Source organism: Chroicocephalus ridibundus, chromosome 8, assembly GCF_963924245.1.
Source record: "Chroicocephalus ridibundus chromosome 8, bChrRid1.1, whole genome shotgun sequence".
NCBI classification, from domain to species: Eukaryota; Metazoa; Chordata; class Aves; order Charadriiformes; family Laridae; genus Chroicocephalus; species Chroicocephalus ridibundus.
In genome coordinates this window covers 14,237,479-14,258,060 of record NC_086291.1, presented here as the reverse complement: position 1 = coordinate 14,258,060, position 20,582 = coordinate 14,237,479, and the positions used below count along the sequence as shown (strand labels likewise).

The window sequence follows — 20,582 nt, the reverse complement described above, 5'->3', positions numbered from 1 at the left end:
ATCACCTACAACTCTTGCTGAATTCAGATGTGATGCTAAACACGCTTCACCCCAACAGTAGTGCCCAGTGAAACAGCAAACTGAAAGCATTCAGATGTGACAATTCATTGCACCCATGAGCAGCTAACTCAGGCTTACTGTCTAAAGATTGTTCTTGCACCTTCCTACCAGGATGCTTTACTGGAATGAGCAGATCCACATGTGGGATCTGAAGGCTGACCAGTTACATCAATGGGAATCGCACATAAAAATGTAGTCAGAGTGGGGAGGAGCAGACTAAAAAACAGCTCTTGCTTGGACAAATTGTAGCTGTTTCTTTTTCCCATGTATGTTATTTTTCTTAGTAGAGATTTTTTTAAGCAATTCCCCTATGTAAATGACCATGACAGCCTCAGTGATTTGGCATATGTAGCTGGCAGACTAGGGAGATTGTATCTACAAACACAGTCTCCTTACACATGCTGTTTATCTAGGAGGACTCGGATGTTTTTAGCACTTTTGCTATTCACTGGTACACGTAAAGATTCTTTTCAAAGTAATCAAAAGAAAAAGAGACTCTGGACTGTCTGAAATCTACAGTGCTGACTGTACAAGTACTTTTTCCTTCTTTTTTTTGGGGGGGGGGGAGTGGTTTGAAAGACTTTTGTAGATCTTATTGTTGACCTACCCCTGTTTCATGGTTTTTACATGACCATTTAATCTGGTCTATAATGAAAGTAAATATAATACATACCACGACAACCACAGAAATATACGATACACATGCTTGCTGCCTCAGAGGTGGAGACAGAGAACGCCCAAAGAAGTACAGTAGCGAATACGTACTGCATGAAGTTTTGTACCATTTAAAATGGATTCAGGGAGAGATACATTTTCCAGTAATACGCAGATGTGTGTTTCTAGTTTTAGGTACTTGTTTTCTCCTTTTATTTTTGCTTTTAAAATGAAGATATCTGAATTTCCACACAGTGAGATAGAAGGGTGCAGTATGCATGACAGTAGCTGGCAGAGGGCTATGTGAAATGGGTTACATTTTTCTGGCTGTAGCCTGGAAATGCGGCACATCAGTGAATTGCTGTTGCTTTATGGTGAGCACCAGTGTCAGAAATTTGGTTACTATGCATATGTAATCTTTAAACCTCTCATCCTGAAGAATAAGGAACAAGATCCTTTTCTCACACATGCTAATCTTAGACTTGGATAACCCAGTTGGCTAAATGAAGTCAATCTTCTATTACACTGGTGTGGGAGGAGGATCCGTCCTCCAGCTTTCTGATTTGATTTGTCTCCACTAGCCACAGATGAAATGTGTTTCCATGAGTCCATTCTGGAGGAGTTACCATAGTGACGGCTGTAATGCAGTACCTATTTCCTTGCTAAAAACAAAAATGTGCCCTCAGCATCACAGATCTTTGTGGTGCTAGATGCTGAATTTTTAATGATAGTCAATAATGCCAGCCGAATCTCTCTCTAATCTGGAATATGTCACACATGGCCACCAAAAATAGTGCTTTATGCTCTATGCACTGCTACTGAAATCAAAGGGATGACCCAGGTTCTGCTCAATGTGAGGACTGACAGAACCTGACTCTCAATATGCAGAGATTCATATAACTAAATAAGTGTTCTAATGTTCATAGGTGCCAAAGTCTGCTTTCTTTGATCACCAGTTTTTCTTTCCCTCTTCCTTGGGGCAAGACATTTAGGTAGATATATGCAGGTGCCATCACACTTTCACAGTGAAGTGGCTCCAGTGCATCATCTGACTGTCAATACGATTTTTCATTGGTAAATATTTTCTTAGAGCATTAGAGCTGTGTAATACCTGAGGTATGGAAAATATCCCTGCTCTCTTCAAGTCAATCAATTCTGTATAATCATTTAATCATTTATAAGCAACACTTCTTATTAAGTATCAGTAAGTACCATGGTTGGGCTTTTTTAACTTTTTAACTAAAGTTTTCATGGGTTAGAGCACGAAAAAATAGAGAACCTTAAGAAAATGACTAAAAGTACCATGTCTCATTGTAGTGTTCAGTCCATGTGACACCTAGAACTGTTCTGGCTAAGCTCATTGGAGAAAAAGTAGTCTTCACATTTCCAAGTCTCAAGTCAGCTGATTAGTAATGTCCCAGTGTGGCATTGCTTTGCTTTTTATTTTCTATAGGAACAGCATTAAAATGTGAGCTTTTCTCATCTCTCCTTGCTGTCTGTTGAAGGTTCTCCACTGATTCCTCTGCCCTCAGTGGGGTGGCATAAATACCTGTATTCTGATTGTAGGAGCTGTTACTGAACCACGTAGGTTGTAGGTAGATAGTGCCTTGCGCTTTGGGTAGCACCAGAGCTTCATACAGCAAAAGAGTGAAGGCGATGTAGTGAAATGCCAGTTCATACAGATTTAGCAGACTAAGTGGATTGCTTTTCCAACAGACTGTTTCTTAAATACATGAAAAGTTGGAATCTGTCCTGAGAAATTAGAAATCTAAGTCAGTCCCAGTAATCTTATCCAAAACATCTAGTGTGAGGAGTAAGTGAGGGTAAACAACCATTGAGACCCCAGTCTGCATGCATGGATTCAAAAGAGAATGGGAAGGTGTTGACTCACAGGTGAGATAGATACTATCTGAAACACAGAGGCTGGTACTAGGGGAGTAATATGGACATGAGCATTCATAACGCCCCACATTCCTGAACCAAGTGATAATCTTTTCTTCAACTTTTGGCTAAATAATTTATGAGAATTTAGGCGTTACTTTTCTGGAAAGAGGTCAAAGACTCACTCCCTCCCATAATGCTTGAAAATATATATCCTACAATTCATCAAACATTTCTGTACGGTTCCTGAAATTATTGGTCTGGATTTTCCAGGGCTCTGCAATTATCCTGGATTCACAAAGTTGATTTCTGGTGGTGCTTGGATTTAGTCAATATATGGTGCCCATTAACATCAGCAGAGCAGAAATTTAACATAGGGACTCCTAAAATACTTCCCTCTCTTCCAACTAGTGAAGGAAGAGAGGGGGGAGGAGGGTTGGAAGAAAGGAAGCACAACAGGGATGCCTGTCACATGTCAGGCACAACATGTCAGTCTTGTTCCTCTTGAAACCTGAGGAAAATGAGAAAAGCCTTGAGATCACTTTAACTCAGAAAACAGGACTGTATAGACCTGTGCCAAGATCGGGAAGAATATATGACTGTGCTCTACACTGATTATCTGTATCTAAGAACATTATGGATGATAAACCTAAAGTAGAGAAAATAAATAGATGCAAATTATGTTTGCTCAAAGTTCCCGCAATGGTTAACAATTACTTAAGAATTAGTGTATTTCATGGAAGGAGTTAGGGCATTTGGAACTAGAAGAATCAAATTGCCTCTGAGTCATTTGAGAGATAAATCTACACCTCACCATCTGTCCTTATAGGACATCTATGTCGCTTTCCCCAAACTATTAGCAAAGGATAGCAAATCTGTTTCCGTTTCTGATCCCCATTGTCAAGTTGCCCTAAATGATGTCTCATAAAAGCATTTCATAAGCTGACGTTTCGGAATCTGACCGGATGTAAATGATATAGCAGAAGCAACTGGAAAAATAGCGTAACCAACACGCAGTGAGCAGGGGGCTTGTAATTTTGCCCATTAATAGTTCAAAAATGCAGAATATTCTGTTTATGACTGTTTTATAACATCAGCTTTATAGCCGGGTTTTCTGGCCTTTCTCATATCGTGCTGTATCAGTTGAATTATGCAATTTGTAAATTGATACAATCTGCACACTGTGGCTTTAAAAACTAACTGTGCTGTGTTTTACTGCCTGTTTCTCTGCAGAGTTCCTTATGAGTGGACTGGCAGCTAAATATTTGGTATTGAATAATGCAGGCAGCTTAATTCCAACAATGGCAATGTCCCAGCTGCGGACGCATTTCCTTGGAAAAGTGGCTGATCCCGTGGAGGTAATTGGGTATACCCACAGTTTGCCCTCTCATCAATTCTTATGACCATCGTCCAATTGGCATTTACACTTGACTTCTTCCCACAGGTGGGAATAACGGTTGAAGGACTGCAAGAGATGTTTGCTAAAGGTTACTCCCCTGACAGGGACTGGGAGACTGACTATAACTTCAAGGAAATCCTGAAAACGGTAAATCCTCAGGGAAAAGAAAATCTCTAAGGTATTGCTTCCTCAAATGTTACTGAGCATCAGACTTTCTTCCTCTTTTCGCACAGCTCTCTGACTGGAAGGCATTCTCCAGTGACAAACCATTTGCATCAGGCTACTTGAAGATGTTTGGCCAAGAGTTGTTCTTTGGTGGACTTGATAAAAACGCCATCCAAAATGCATTGCAGGTATCGTTTTGAAAACGCCACCACCCAAGCATCAAAAGCTTTAACATACTGTTTCTTTCACGCATTCTCTCCCTTTTTTAAAATTTTTAATTCAAGAGGGTTTTTTGTCTTTAGTATTAATCAAGGCAAATAAGGTCAAGCTTTGATCAGGATTAGCTATAATCGCTGCTGGCAGACTTTCCCCTGAGGCATAGCTAATGACACGGATCATGATGTTCAAGTTGTGCTTGTTTAGACAAGTTGAATTCTGTAATTACAGGCATGGTATGGACCTGATGAAAAAATCCCTTCGATAAGGAGAATAATCAGTAGCCTTCAAAGTGGTGTAGGGAGGCAGTGGACCAAGGCTTTGCTGTCCTCTGAGATCCGTCATATTGTGCCTACCTGCACGGGGTTCCCAATGGAGACCAGCTTCTATTACTCTTCTGTCACTAAAGTTGCAGGAAATGGTAACGTATTTCAAGACGAGCAATACAAACATGCAGGTGAGGACTGGGGGGATTTTTAACACTTTTTTTTCTGCTTTCTTTATAATAGTTCAAGCTCAGATTACACCTTCTCCAAAGTCTGATTTCAGATTGACTGAGTTACTGAATGCCAACATTAGGCTGCGATCCAAAATGAGTCTAAGGTAAATATTTATTATAAAATTAAAGAACCATATTTCCAAGTGACAGAGGCCATAAAAATTCAACAGCTGTTTGCTGTATGAACATAATTTTACCCTCATTCTACCTTTTCAGCATGGCTAAGGAGATGACCTTTGTAATGGGGATCAACACACGCATGATCCAGGCAGGGCTGGAAGCACACACCAAAATGAACGCTCATGTACCTGTGAATGTTGTTGCCACTGCCCTTATGAAGGAAAAAAATATCAAAATTGAAATTCCACCCTGTAAAGATGAGACTAACATAATTACAGTAAGGTAAGACATAGCACTCATTATCTTTCTATGTAGCAATGCAGAGTCTTTCCAAATAAAACAGAACATTTGCTCAGGGATCTTGCCTTTGACTGACAGCTTGGGTAACTGGCACTGATTGGTGTAGTTTATTTAATTTAAATGAAATGACATGTACCAAAGCTTTGCTTGAAAATATGCTTTACTTCCTGTGGTCTTCACCTGAAAATCCCCTTTAGGACCATTTTTCAGTTCTTAAGACCCATAAGCTGTTTGAAACACACATGGCATAAAATTTCTATCCCAATACATATATTTGGACTGGAGACACTAGGTAAGTTATAAGCCAGCTGAATCCTATCAGTTATAACAGATAACCCATTTGGTGCCTTGAAGCGTAAAGAACTTGGTGTTTCTTGTGTTCTTACCTTGTTTCCCTGTGGCTGCCATTTGGTTTTCTTGCCTGTTAGGTCTAGTTGATTTATTATCAGTGCTTGCAATTACAATACACTCTGGAAAACTATTGTAGCCAGATGCCAAACAAATGAAAACAGATGGAAATACAAGCACAAAGAGAGGGAGGAAACAGAAAGAGTACGTCCAAGGAATCAAAGCAGTAGACCAAAGCTTAGAAAACTTTCACATACACACATGAAAAAATACCGAGAAAGACAAGCTGAAAATTCATCACAAAGGAAAAAGCATCACTGACAAAAGAAATCAGCTATTATACAATCCACAGAAATGTTAACAAGTTTCTGCTCTAGGAATACAGCCGTAACAAGAGAACTCAGTTGCTTGATCCAGCTGCAATTAGCATTCATGGCTGCTGGCCCAGAGCAGCTCTGCAGGTCTCCTCAGTTTAGCCGCCACAGAGGCTAATCATCGTTCTCCCTTGCCCTTCAATGGTCACAGACCATCCTATCAGGTATTTGACATCACATCCTCCTCCCTGAGATGATGCCTTTGCTCCATAAAACATGACTGTAATGAGGTTCTCCATGCAGAGGAGGGAGCGTTTCGGCAGTTCATAGAGCATCCGTTAGCTGTGTATAAGCTGCTGGGGTACCACAGCACAAAAGTCTTGTTCGATTTCTTGTGAAGACCAGGTCAGTCCGCTCCCAAGGTCATCAGGGACAGCAGGCACCTGCTCTCACTAGCTCTCACTGTTGGAGAGGGTGAGGCAGGTATTAATGAACTCAATAAAGATGCTGAACTGAAATGAGAATATTGGACACTGATAGGGAGTTTGGAGCCTCAAGCAGAGCTAAAAACTTTACCGGAAGGATCCTCCCTGCAAAGCAAAATAAAAAATATTTTCCTCCTTTGACTTAAGGGGAAATCAAATCAGACAGAAAAAGGGTTAAATGCATTGCCAGAAAGCATAAAGCAAGTCGGTATCAGAGGCAGGGGATTACAGCAGGGGAGTCCATGAGTTCCAGCCCAAGCCCTGCTCTAGACCCTGCAGCATTATCATTTATAAAGTGAAGTAGTCAGTCGGAAATGGCTCTATAATGCCAAGTATATGAGAAAGCTAATACTCACCAGCTAACTTTTAGCACCATCAATTTTTCTCCAAAAAGCATTCCTGTTCACTGTTACAAAACAAATGGTCGGTGGAAATCACACAGAGCAATGAAACAGCAATGACTGCAAGTGAAGGCAAAGCAATAACTAGAGAATGTAACATTGAACCACATCACTGAGGAGGTCAAAGAACAAGCAAAGTAAAATCTTAAAGGTATGAAGAGAAACAAGTAGACATGATAGAGAAAGAAAGGTTGCGTATATATTCTATATAGAATAAGTCAAAAATCTTAGTTTAACATAGTCTTTCTCTTCCTTTTGCATAGATCCACAGTAAAAAGCCTATTGAATTCAATATTTTAGATGTATTCTGACACGTTCCCTTGTTAGCTTTAAATTCCCCATTTAAAGAAATGGTTCTAGAAAGCTATTGCGCTTTCATTTGTTTCTGAGCTCTGTTCAAAATATTTTAGTATTGGACACTTGGTTTTGATGGTCAGTGGGCTACCTTCTATAGTACCATGTCATTAAAGCTCGTCAGGATGTGATATTATTTTCCCCTTCATCTCTCACATCCAGACGCAGGAAGCAAACAGTCTTCAATAGCATTAAGTTCAGTTATATCCTACACACTGTACAGGTTATAACCTGTCACAGCTGTGGGATTTATATAAATTTTCAGGAGCCGAAGAGAAACTCAGGCGAGCAATTGCAGACTCTAAAGAAAAAAATAATGAAAACTTCGGTGATAGAGAGATTGCATTCCCAAGACAAATCAGCACATTAAGGACTCAGCTTTCTCTATAGCAAAAATCAGAGCAAAATAATTAACCATACCATAGAGAGAGTATATAGCATGTGTTTCAATTCAACGCCATCAAAGTTAAATTTAATTAAAAATAATAGTTATTTTTAAGGCTCTTTTAACATAATTATTTAGTATACTACAGATGGCTACTTAAACATACTTTTAAACAAAATTTACGGGAAGAAGTAAAAATCAAATAAATTTCAGGGAAAATAAGAGCCCTGTGATTAAAGTATAAATATGGAGAGCTGCCAGAGAATGCACTTTGCAAATATATCACATATTCATAATGACAGGCTACTGAAGTATATACATAATCTTGAATAGAGCTGGTATCATAGGGTTTTTTTGCTTGTTTTAACTGTAGGATAAGCAGAAATTGCTTCACATGGGCATCTTATTTATAAGATGAATTACAAAATTACAACACTGTGTATGACATGCATACAGCATGCGTGGCAGAAAACACAGGAGAGCCAGCATATGCTGTGAGCTCGAAGGCAGCACGGTGTATTTGGGGACAGAGAAGGGAAACTGCTGACGCTCGAGGTCTCTGGTTTTGTAACACCTTGGTGCCGAGGTCAGAAGGATGGTGCGTAGGAAAGGCAGAAATTTTCATTTCACCACAGCAGAAAGAGAGCTAAATATCTGGTTGGAGGATTGTCTCTTGCTTCTCATTTATTTAGATGCAATGTCATGCTGGGCTTTAAAACCTGGGAAAATAGTTTTTCATTGTTTTTTTTTGTTTTGTTTTAAACAGACATTGAGCTCTTCTGTCCCCGTGTTAGGGATGTAGGTAAGGCCACACTCGGTGAAAGATCAGTGGACCCAACACAGCTGAATTGCTTGTCCCTTACCCCTGCAGTGAATTTGGCTTATACTATAGCACAGCTGCTTCTCTCATCCAAAAAATACACTAATACATATTGGAAAATCTCCTTTTTATTTTTTCTCCCTTGTGTGGATCAGAGAGAACAGATTCTTTCATACCATAGCTTTAGGCCTTCTTTGTGACTGTTTTTCTTGTTAAAGCACCAGAGCTGGCTCTTGTAGCCTATTTTTACTGTGCCGTGTGATTCTGCAGACATTGACATGTGTCACCTGTGATGCAGCTACATTTGTCGGCTCTCTGTGCTCAACAGGGAGGAATCGATCCTCCACTTTCATTAGGTGGCAGGAGTAGACTATTGGCATAAAAAATACTGAAAAAAATTGGAAAAGAAACCCCAGGGCTTTCTGCTTGGAGACCCAGACTGCAGTTCAGTGGTCATTTGAATTATTGAATGGGATTAAAATAAAAGCCATTTCCCTTTTTGTCCCTTTACCCAGATGAGCCATCTGAAATGCAAGTTGATTTGTATTTTCTTTCATCCCCTTAGCTTGTTAGGGAGAATATTTTATTTCAGATTCCATTCTTCAAGGTTCTCCTATCACCCAGCGTGGAGCATTGCTGTCATGTCCTTATCTAAAAAAAGAGAGAGATGGAAAAGAAAACAAAGCCCACAGGTGACGCACGTTTTATTGAGGTGTTCCACATGAAGAGCAATTGTGTGCTTTACAGTGCACACAGCACGGTAGGAGCCTTCAAGAGGAAGAGATGGCTATCAAATGAATACAGAATCATCTTTCAAATAGGGTAGATTGGAATTGCTTAGGCTAGTGCAGTGTGGGCGATATTAAAATAGAGACCATTTTGCAGACCATCTTTCCATTCACTGTCACAAAGGCCACCTTCATTGGCACACCACAAAAGCCCCAGGGCAAGAAGATCAACTTCATACTTGAGAAACAGCACATGGGGAATTTTGAGCTGGATGTTAGCACTGATAAACAGCTAATAAGGTAGAGTTAGTACAATGCTTATAGGTGGGGGAGATGGATTTTAATTTCCCAAAAGCGTTCAGCGTTCAAGATGTTTCTCTGACACAAAACAAAACTCATAATTATCACAGCACTGTAACAACCTCCATGAAGAACGTGGGGTACGGAGCCAGGGGGTCAGGATGTTTAGCTGTGAGAGTCTCAATCTCATGCTGCACCTTATATCACTCATCCTGGATCCTGAGTAAGACTCTTAGAGTCCACAACACTGGATACAAGGTACTGAACACATTTACGTAAATAAGCTCTCAACCTTCCTACACATCTCTCTGCGATGTATGGCCAAGCCATGGCCAAGCCATGAGTACCGCTGAATTTATATCAAGCTGGAGATGCTTACTTTGATGATTTCAGCCTCCTTTCTTTAATTCTGCTTTAACAAAAGTTGCACAGGAATCCACATACAGTAGCCACCAATTCCCGGGTTGTTTTTTGAATATGGCAGTATTTTCCCAAATATTATGTCAAAGGAAATGAGAACAAAGTTTAGCAATGAGCACACAGAAGATGAGTTTAAAAATTTAAAAGCCCAGAAGATCAAAATAGAAGACTCAAAATTTAATAATGTAAAACCACAGCCAGGCTTCTAAGTAAGTGGGCTGTTCTTCAAGGTGTTAAGCATACAGACATCCCATCAGCTGCAATGCATTTAAGCTGTACACGTGATCCTAAAAGCCTCACTGAGCTATCTGCCCCTGAGATCGGTCCATGTCTTTATTCACTCTTACCAGTCCTTGAAAATACAACTAACAGGAAAGATGCTGTAAATATCTGTAAAGCAATTTGCGAGCTATGATACTTGTTGCTGAGTACGTGCTGCAAGGCATTATTCAGGTCTTTTCCTCAGCAGTGCTTTATCGATACAGGTTTCCTCTAATGTTTATTCTGCAGGTCTAAGACATTCGCTGTTACACGAAATATTGGGGATTTGGCTGCTAGTAAGATGACTCCGGTTCTTCTACCTGAAGCAGTGCCTGACATAATGAAGATGTCCTTCGATTCAGATTCTGCATCAGGCGAGACTGATAACATCAGGGTAAATGATGTAGTGTCTGACTATTCTTTTTTGGGCTCTTAATCAGTGGGAGACCATTTCTTTTCTCCGTAGGAAAACGTACAATTCATCTCTGACCGATGCTGCTTAGCTCAAAATAAGTCAGGTTCAATCTAATAACACAAATAGCCCTTTAGTGACATTATTTTAAGATCTGGAGTGTAATACATCAGACTTGCAACACTTTTTCAAATGCAAAAGCATTTTGTTTGGTAATTAATTTTACACTGCCATCTACAGGATAGGCCCACAATCTTTAAAATACTTTGCAACCATTATGCAAGCATCACATTCCTGGGGCAGCCACAAATGTTCCATGGGATGCTCCATTGCTCAACTTGTAGAGCCAAATTTAACACTTATAAGCATTCTGATTCAAGGATGGCTGGCAGTTTGTGTGTCAAGTCAAATGACTTCCTCAGCTACAGTTTTCCGTAAAAGCCAGTACAGGCTTTCTATGATGGGCAGCGTTGTGAAGGTGTCACCGTGACAATTCATTCAGTGAAAGACTGACAGAGGTGAGGAATACACTGTCCTGTTCTGGTTTCATTGTTGTCCTGCAACTCTGAAGGGTTTTCAGATAAAATAAGAGACAAACAGAGGATGAGTATAGGACTTTCCTATGGAGAAGTCAATAGAGAGGAGTTTCCAATATCCTGGAACAAGCAAAGTTCTTCTGCTTTGTGCCTCTGGGCTGCCCTTCCTGAAAACTCAGCACTCCGCAGTTATTCTTAAATTAACAGAAACTGAAAAATGGCACTAACTGGAGCAATTCCCAGTATCATTAGAATTTCCTTTGGAAAGAAAAGATTAGCATTAAAATTCCAGTTTTCCAGTGAGGTTCATATAAGTTTGGAATCTTGTGAGACATGATAAACTGAGTAAAAAATTAATTGCAAACCTGTATTACATGTGAAATGAAAGCTTATGATTATGTGTCTTTAGCTATTTGCTTCATTGCTTCAGGAAATCATAGTTTTCATTTCATGGATTTGATTCTAGTCTTAATTAATTGTAATTTTGTTCTTCTGCAAGCATTGCTTAGCACATGTAAATGACATAGTTTTGTGTGGAAATTTCTAACATCTGATATGCTTTGACCATCTAGCTGACATAGTCTCACATTCTTGTCAGACCTCAACTGGGACAGAATTTTCATGGACATAGATGAAGGTTCTACTGTTTGACCCAATCGTAAATCAAAGGAAGTAACTCCAGTCACTCTAGAGCATGCTCAGATTTATCAAGAACCTGTTAACACTGTCTAATAGTCCAGGAAAACAAAATTAAATATTTAGAATTAACTTGTGATATAATGTTCCATTCTTGTAGCCTGAAGCTCTTTTAACTCTAGATAATCTAATCAAGCCATTCTGTTAATAATTTTGTCCAATTGAAAACCAAGTTGTTCTATGTCATGGCCTTCCCATTGCAAATAAGCTGGTTAATTCCTCCTGCAGAGTACGTGTAACTATGACTGAAAGAGGACTCATAGCATGCCAGTATTCTTCTTACAGTTGCCCAGTTGAACTTGACGTGTGTATTATCTAATAGCACAGACAGTCTGCAGAAGATGTTTCAGCGGGAAATTCCTTTTCCTTTGGATATTCTTCTTCCCGGAAAGAGCCATTTTTCCAGTCTGTGTGCTCCAATGCAAGTACATTTGGGGTTCAAGTGTGCATTGAGAGGAAAAGCGTACATGCAGCATTTATCAAAAATGTTCCTCTTTACTACCTAATTGGAGAGCACGCCCTTAGAATGAGCTTCAAGCCAGGTAAATATAACCGTGCACAATAAAGAAAGTAACGGGTGGGTGGGCAGGGGCGTGTGTATATACACATATATATTTGTACATACGTGTCTTTCATATCTTAAGTACCACTAAAACTACCATTAGACCTACCAGCCCTGCCAGTATTGGCCACACTCTACGCTTGTAGCAGGAATCCCTTTCTCCCCCACTGGTCTGAGCAGCGATTTCCCAGCTCCCAGCAATGCCACTCAGCATGGCCAGCGTCAAGCAGAGCTGATCTGTGCCTGCAGAGCGTGTCTGATGCATCCTGAATCATTGGATTTGGGATGCAGGCACAGAGCAATTGGACATGGGCAACAGATCTGATGTAGTGTCCTGTAGCTACACTCTAAAAACCCAGCCTCTTAAAGGGAATTATGGATTAACCCTGCCACGATCTAGTCCTTAATGTCTTAATCCATGATCATAAGAAGTAAAAGCACAGCAGGCCACTGAATCTAGGTCTCCTAAGTATCAAACTAATGGCCTAACCACTGGACCATTCTGTACGATTCAAGAGTTGAGCCTCAGTTCCTTTCTGATGCCTAGTTCGCCATCCCATAGTGTTATCTAGTTAAGCAATCTGATTCACTTGACTTAAATCTGCTGATCACTCAGTTTATTGACTTGAAAAGAATCTATTATCATGCTAATATTTTAAAATTTCGTTATTCCTAGTATGTGCTTTAGCTATTAGAGAAATATTTTAACAAAGTTGCTCAATACCAAAAATAATAAATGAGCATTTATATTTTCATTTGGGGAAGAATGGCTAAATAAATTATAGCAAAAAAATGTCTTATTCTATTATTTAGTTGCTAATACTAACAGTAATACTAATTGTCGTGCAATTTTAGTTTACGCAGAGGCACCTATTGAAAAAATACAAGTCACAATTCAAGCAGGAGACCAAGCTCCTACGAAAATGGTACGTTTAGTAACGTTTGAAGATCCAGCGGCACAAGTATCTTCCAGCAAAGAAGCAATTAAAAGAGTGAAGAAAATACTTGATGATGCTGATGACCAGGTACTGCTGTAAAAATCCACCTCTAGATTTGTGGGAGACATTACACAAAGCTTAGTTATTTATATTTCTTTTGTCATGTAGCCTCCTCTGTTTAGATAGTATAAAAAATTGGAAAATAAAGACAGGCTTTTGGGTACACAAGTCTTTCTGCAGGTCTTTTGTTTGCATTCATCTCTTTCGCAGGTGAAGGACATTAGAAAGAACAGGTTGGTTTAGTAGTTTTTTCAGAAAATCTCTTGTAAGATGCAAAATAGCTATTGCGTGCCCAAAAGGGAGCCTGTTCTTTCCAGCTACTGCAACTGTGGCAAAAAGCTCACCACCTACTTACACAACTGGCCCTCAGATAGTCACAGCTACAGCACTGCCGTTGTCGACAGCAGTTACAAGTAATTGTATGCGAAACAATTTCGACATATGTTCATTATCACAAAAGGGTTTGGGGTATTGTTCTGCTTATGTGTGGTTTTAACACGTTATGAATTAGGCTTATTGTGATGTATTGCGAGAACGCTCTCAGGCCTACATCTTGTCTTCTAAGGCAGCAGAGAGATGCATAGCTCTCTGCATCTGATTTTACTTATAGCCTTCTGCAGGAACACAGAACAAAAATAATTTTTGTTTTTCCAATGGTACCATTGACTAGGGGACAAGAAAATCCAGAAGCTCATCGTCCAGTGCCAGCAGCAGCAATGGAAGTGCCGAGAGTACAACGAGCAGCCCCTCCAGCAGCGACTCTGACAGCAGAGCATCACAGGGAGGCACCCAGATAAATCTGAAAGCAAAACGGTCCAAAGCCAAAGGAAAGAAATTCTACCCCTTTGGGGACAGTGGCAGTAGTAGCAGCAGCAGTAGCAGCAGCAGCAGTAGTGGTGGCAGTGGCAGCAAAAGCAGCAGTAGTAGTGGCAAAAGCAGCAGTAGTAGTGGCAAAAGCAGCAGTAGCAGCAAAAGCAGTAGCAGCAAAAGCAGCAGTAGCAAAAGCAGCAGTAGCAGCAAAAGCAGCAGCAGCAGCAAGAACAGCAGCAGCAGCAGTAGTAGCAGCAGCAGCAGTAGTAGCAGCAGCAAGGACAGCAGCAGTAGCAGCAGTAGTAGCGGCAAAAGCAGGAGTAGCAGCAGTCAGGGCAGCAGCAGAAGGAGTAGGAGCAGCAGCAAAGGCAGCAGCAGCACAGGTAGCAGCAGCAGCGGTAGCAAAGCATCTGGTGTAAAGCATAAGGCTAAGAAGCAGTCCAAGACCACATCATTTCCACATGCCAGCGCTGCTGAAGGCGAGAGAAGTGTCCGTGAGCAGAAACGTAAAACACAGAGTAGCAGCAGTAGCAGCAGAAGCACCAGCAGTGGCACCAGCAGCAGCAGTGAAAGCGTTGGTGCTTCCCATCGCCACAGCAAATACGACAGACGAGCTGAGCCGAAACATGTCAATTCCCAATTTAACAGTCACAGTGGTTACGACGTTTCTGCAGAATGGGTAAAATTTTCTAATGCTTTGACTTCTGCGTGGAGGTGATCCTTTCTGAGCTGTAGGTAGTAACTCCTTTTGGAATTTTGCAGGAATATCACCTTCCAAAAGTATACCGGCTCCGCTTCAGGTCTGCTCACGTCCATCGGGTAGGTCCTTAATTCAAGTGCACATTCCCGTGGTGGCTACAGCTGATATGATCAAGCATATTACTGAAGGGCTTTGGTTCATTTCACTCTAGCATTCCGTACTGTCCAATATCAACATTGACGATGGCCAAAATAAGCAGATTTGTTACTAAAATACCGACTATTATACTACAGCTTTCTTTTGTTGCAGCACTTGCAATCCCCGAATTTTGGTTAGGACACCTTTGGGCTAAATGCTGTGTAGTACACCCAAAGCTAAGTTAACGAAGACCATGGGGGGAATTATAAAACAGCAGGATCTTCCAATAGGAATAGCTGTGTCCACAGTTTTTAGGCAATCATGGCAGAATTACCATGTATGTGGATAGGATCAGAAACCAGGTTTCGTATGCATTATGGCACAGAGGTGCTTTAAGTACATATTGGAATGATACTAGTGTTGTGGCTTTTGTAGGTGTTACCTGTAATGTTATTATATATCCTGCTTATGAAAGAGGAAGATGATTTACAGTGTTTTTAATTCAACTGTAATCTCTTTTTTATTTCTAAAAAATATGGAAATGTTTGACCACTTACGAAGTGTCAGTTTTTATTTTCCCTAACACTAGACCTGGACAGTATGATGTTGCCATTTGCAGTCACTGTCTATGCAGCCTTCCTATTGCAGAGAGTTCCAGGTGGATGTGAGGCACATTCCTATCTATCTAACATATTTCACGTCTGCATACGATAATACAAATAACACTCTAGATATGTCTATCTGTCACCAATAGAGGGAAGCTGATAGCTCTGATTTTGATGCCTACACTGCAAAACCAGAAGCCATGCCATGGCTTTTTAACCTATTTTTGTTTCATAGCATCCAGATCGGAAGATATCAAGCAGCTCATCCTCATCTTCCTCTGAGTCGGGAAGCAGCCACAGCAACAGCAGCAGCAGCAGCAGTGTCAGCAGCAGCAGGAGCAGCAGTAGCCACCACCGTCATGGAGAAAACCCTGGCCACAGCTCAAGGAGGAGCCACGTGAGCAGAGGAGTCAGCACCCACCACAGCCACGGCTCCAGCCAGAGGCGCGAGGTATTGCTGCTGCCTGTGTGGCACCAACGAGCAGCCGGGCTTTGCTGGCTGCTGAGCAGGAGCTGTAGCTGTGGTGGCACCCAACAACCTGAGGGGCTAGGCTCGGGAAGTACGCCCCAAGTCGTCTGTAAATGGAAAGTCAAAGTCCGCTGAGATGTTTTCCCTCCATGAAAACATTTCTTCCAAATTCCCTTGGTTTTAAGAGTTGGGTTATTTTGCTGGTTTCTTGGGTGTAGTTGCCTTCATTTCTAAAGGTGTTTGCAGTATGTGAAGGCCTGAATATAGAAATTATAAAAATTGAAGGGAATGGGGTTGTAAGTTAAAGGGGAAAGAATTTTATTTTTCCTCTGAAAGCCCAAAATGAAAAATAAATTTCATTAAGGTAAAAATGGGGAGGAAATAAATAGGTTTTATTTAAAGGGGTTTTTTAACTTAAGCCGGCCTAATTATTTTTAGATGTGGACCTGAGGTCATGAGTGCATGCAGAGTAGAAATAAAATCAGGCTCTCCGTGGTCATTACCGATCGGTAAATGTGGAGTCCCATTAAGCACAGATCATCTTTATCTTTATTACACGCTTAGTATTCTATAATTGTACTGAGTAAAGGTATCTACATAATAATAGAACAAATAGCTCTGCAAACGCAGGCAATGTCTGTGAGAACTCTGCTACTAAGGATTTCAAAATAATCAAAAATGGCTTGAAGGAGCTGTAGTATAGTAATGTTGTGGATGTGTACACTGCTATGAAGATACCTAGTACGTACTGTAGGCAGCTATTTGAAATATTAAAATAATGCACAAAATCTTACTAAGTGCATAAAGATCATTTGGAAGAGTCTTGGATCCACATCAAAACAACCACGTCTTTGAAAATTCATGGTGGTAATGAAACAATCACGATTCCAACCAAATTTATTCTTAAATATTGGTGATACAGAAATACGGAAAGCAAACTAAACTGATGAAGGACGAGGGCTGCTTCCCGCTATCTGTGCGCATAAACTGGACCATAGGCTCTCCAGCGAATACACAGAAATACTTAAGCACAGATGGTTGGGGGTTGTTTTTCAGCGCAACTTCCTGGGAGACATAATTCCACCTGGCATTACGATTGTGGCACAGGCAGTAAGGAGTGACAACAGAAATCAAGGTTATCAAGCTACAGCATATGTTCGTTCTGATGCTGCCAAAGTTGATGTGCAACTAGTTGTGGTTCAGCTGGCTGAAACCAATTGGAAAGCATGTGCTGACGCTGTAATACTGCCTCTGAAAGCACAGGTAAGCACACGGGCAGCTTCGCCCAGAGAGACATCTGAAAAGCCCCGAGGTTTTTAAATAAACGCAGAGCACCTGCTGATTAGGAGAACCAAACAGGGAAAGCATACGTGTTTTGAAATGTTTCACGAAGTTTGTGAAATTTCAGAAAACGTTCCTATCTTTCACCATTCTTTTGAATTAAAAATAAAAAGTAAAAATAATCAGCCACTGGCAAAAAAAAAAAAAGATATTGAGTTTCAAGATACATCAAAATATGACCAGTAGAAGTACAAAAAATGTTTCAAAAATTGACTGCTTCATTGCTACCTATTTATTATTTGCTCTACTATGAGTTTTCTTGTCTGAGAATCTGTCTGATTGTCTCTATATAATTCATTTCAGAAGACTTATAACTCAAATGCCTTTGAAATGTTGTATTTTTTAGGATTTATATGAAAAGGCAGAAAAAGTAAAGTTGGGTAACGGGTTGATGCTTGAGAGAGCATCATAAATGAAGGAACAGGTCTTTCCTTTTCTTTTTTCACGTCTCCCTGTTCTGCGCTTCCCATGTGCCTTTTAATGCAAGAGGTCTTTGCGTAACAATTTACAAACAACTGCTTTTCGCAGCTGCAGTTAACAAATTCAGCATGATATTTCAGCATTGCAAAAAGTGGAGTGCAGTTCAAATCGAGAGGTATGGGGGAAGGCTAATAGAAATTATAGTGCAGTCTTCTTCTAGAAAAAAAAATACATATCGATTATGAATCCAGAGACTTGGGAACATAAGGAATCAACATAAAGTTGCATCAAAGAAGAAAAACTTGCATTTTGAAATGGTCAGGGGTGGTTCTGTGATTCTTTTCTGTAATTTGGGTGACTTTTTCCCTGTCTGTAAAGGCCAGACTGAGGTGGGGCAAGGAGTGCCGGGACTACAGGATAGCAGCCATGGCTACCACAGGCCAACTGGCAAAGAAGCCAGCCGTGCAGCTGAAGGTGCAATGGGGAAACCTTCCATCCTGGATAAAAAAGACAAGCACAGCGTATGTAATTTGCTCTTTCCTAAGTTGTTATGTTGTATTTCTTACACCAGTTGGCTTTATAAAAACACTGAAAGAACGAAATGAAATTCTTCAACTCAAATGTGTTTGGGGGCTTTTTTGGGTAGTAAACACAAGTTCAGTGGCACAAAAGTATTTTGCAAGTGTGTTCACTTCCTCCGCATGTTTCATATTAAAAGATACTCCCAAATATTTAAAAACTTGACATGCTTAATTTTATTTTCCATATTAAATCATTTGATATTTCAGTTCAAAATGACTTTTTGTTTTGCAATGTTCTTCTATTCAGCCTCAAAAAATACCCAGTTAAAATGAGCAAAATAGAACCAGTTTTTCTCTGGATAAAACCAACCATTTAATTTGACTGAAAGTATTATTTCTTTGGCTTTTTAATTCTTCCATCGGTTCCCCGATTTTTCAGAATGGCAGGTAGTCCTCATTCTCACATGTCTGCTTTTGCTCATGTACCTGAGTTTGTCACATCTTGTTTGTCTCTAGATTCATGCAGTACGTTCCTGGTGCAGCACTTGTGTTGGGCTTCTCAGAAGCACATCAGAGAAATCCATCTCATGAATTTATAGTAAGGGCAGCTGCAACATCTCCACGTACAGTTGACACAGTAATTAAAGCTCCTGGGGTACGTGTCAATTTTTATTTTCCTTTTCCTTACCTTGAATGGATTTTCAACTAATAACATTTTGATACTTAATGTAAGGACAGAAAAGCAAAACATTTCCTTTTGGAGAAGCTGCTATATACCTGACTACATTACATGGGTCTTGAAATACATACAAGAGAACTCATGATTTTGTGCAGCTTTGGTGCAATGTAGCAGTAAGTTGAAAATCAGACTCCGTAGTCAAATACCTTATTTCCGTGCTGAGAACAGCAGTTAGGCCCAAATTGTCTCAAGTATGACTGCTCTGCACTCACACCTTTATTCATTTTACCCAGCGTGGCTGGTTCTGTGGGATGTATAGGGGTCTCAGAGCAGATAATGGAGGCTTTGAGAACACCTTGCACTCCGTTGCAACATCTATTTGTGTTGGCGCTCAAGTCCCACATCTGCAGTAACGCTGCTTGATGAGACAGGTCCGAGAAAGTTATGACAGCCACAAATTCAACTCTGCCTTAACCAAACCGGAGCAGTTACATTCTCAGAGAAGCTTGCACAGCCAGGTTGTGCAGAATCCCACTGATTAATTGGTCCTTGTCCACCAAATCCCTATGCACCGCTTTGAAAAATTTCCCCTATGCATCTCTGAAAAATTAATAACAGCTAGCTATTTTTACACAGAGAAATTAGTGTGTCTTTAACCTTCCATGGTGCTTCAGTATCGCAGGATCTTTAATAGATGATAACGAAGAAGTAGGCACACTAGGCCTTCATTTGATTCTCTTGGTAAATGTAATTTGTAGCTACAGTGAGGGATCTTACCCCAGTGCTCATCATGCCAGTTTTCAGCCTGTAATGGATGCTGTTCACTTTTCCAGACATAGCCATCGAGTTACTCAGTTACTTAACTTGTTACCTTATATTTTTAAGAAGTCACTCAATTATCATTTAAACCTCATCTATGTTGGTTACTTTCCAGTGTGCTTAATAATTTCTCAAAAGTCAAGCAGTGTGGCTAGAAGAGAAGACAATGATTGCTCACAAAAGCTAAGGTTTGGCTGCATCCTAGAGAGACTAACACAACTGCAATTGTATAAATGCATCTTCAAGATTTTTTTTCAAGATAAGAGTCTTTTTTGTTTGCGGTCATATCAATATAGTTCAATTTCTCTTAATGTATTTTCATTTATGCTTTTTCAGGTAACGCTTTACTATCAGGCACTCCGAATGCCATTCACTCTGCCCTTAGGCCCATCTCCAACTTACGAGATTCGAGATATCACTGCCTGGAATGTATTTCCTGAAATAGCTTCGCAAATAGCACAAGAAGATCAATGTAAATATTGCTTATATGCTTGTCTCGTGAATAAGCAATGTTTGTAGATCTGTCCCCTGCCATGACTTGGCCCTGCATTTCCTTGTAGTGGTCTTATAGCATCTTTAACCCTGTTTTCTCAACAGCTCGTTCCTTCGCTTAAAAGCATGTTTGTTGGTAGGTGAATGAAGAGTCTTCAAACTGGTGTAAATATTCAGAGTTCAGGAATCACTCCTGTCTGCAAGTCCTAGAGATTGTCTTTTGCCCTTCTAAGAAGGTGCCACCTCTGCATTGAGAGGCATCAGATGATGAGTA

At 40.3% G+C, this 20,582-nt stretch overlaps 1 protein-coding gene across 1 annotated transcript in view; it reads left to right on the top strand.

Annotated features, from left to right (window-relative positions):
* Nucleotides 1-20,582, top strand: part of LOC134519658 (vitellogenin-1-like) — a 42,910-nt gene that overhangs the window by 15,595 nt on the left and 6,733 nt on the right. The window contains exons 14-30 of the mRNA XM_063344099.1: nucleotides 3,829-3,953; nucleotides 4,040-4,141; nucleotides 4,228-4,347; nucleotides 4,607-4,796; nucleotides 4,885-4,978; nucleotides 5,091-5,276; nucleotides 10,360-10,504; nucleotides 12,077-12,296; nucleotides 13,172-13,341; nucleotides 13,985-14,426; nucleotides 14,493-14,803; nucleotides 14,887-14,943; nucleotides 15,803-16,018; nucleotides 17,093-17,299; nucleotides 18,176-18,318; nucleotides 18,835-18,973; nucleotides 20,153-20,288. Coding sequence (XP_063200169.1) covers nucleotides 3,829-3,953; nucleotides 4,040-4,141; nucleotides 4,228-4,347; nucleotides 4,607-4,796; nucleotides 4,885-4,978; nucleotides 5,091-5,276; nucleotides 10,360-10,504; nucleotides 12,077-12,296; nucleotides 13,172-13,341; nucleotides 13,985-14,426; nucleotides 14,493-14,803; nucleotides 14,887-14,943; nucleotides 15,803-16,018; nucleotides 17,093-17,299; nucleotides 18,176-18,318; nucleotides 18,835-18,973; nucleotides 20,153-20,288 — 3,003 coding nt within the window. The remainder of the gene's footprint in view (nucleotides 1-3,828; nucleotides 3,954-4,039; nucleotides 4,142-4,227; nucleotides 4,348-4,606; nucleotides 4,797-4,884; nucleotides 4,979-5,090; nucleotides 5,277-10,359; nucleotides 10,505-12,076; nucleotides 12,297-13,171; nucleotides 13,342-13,984; nucleotides 14,427-14,492; nucleotides 14,804-14,886; nucleotides 14,944-15,802; nucleotides 16,019-17,092; nucleotides 17,300-18,175; nucleotides 18,319-18,834; nucleotides 18,974-20,152; nucleotides 20,289-20,582) is intronic.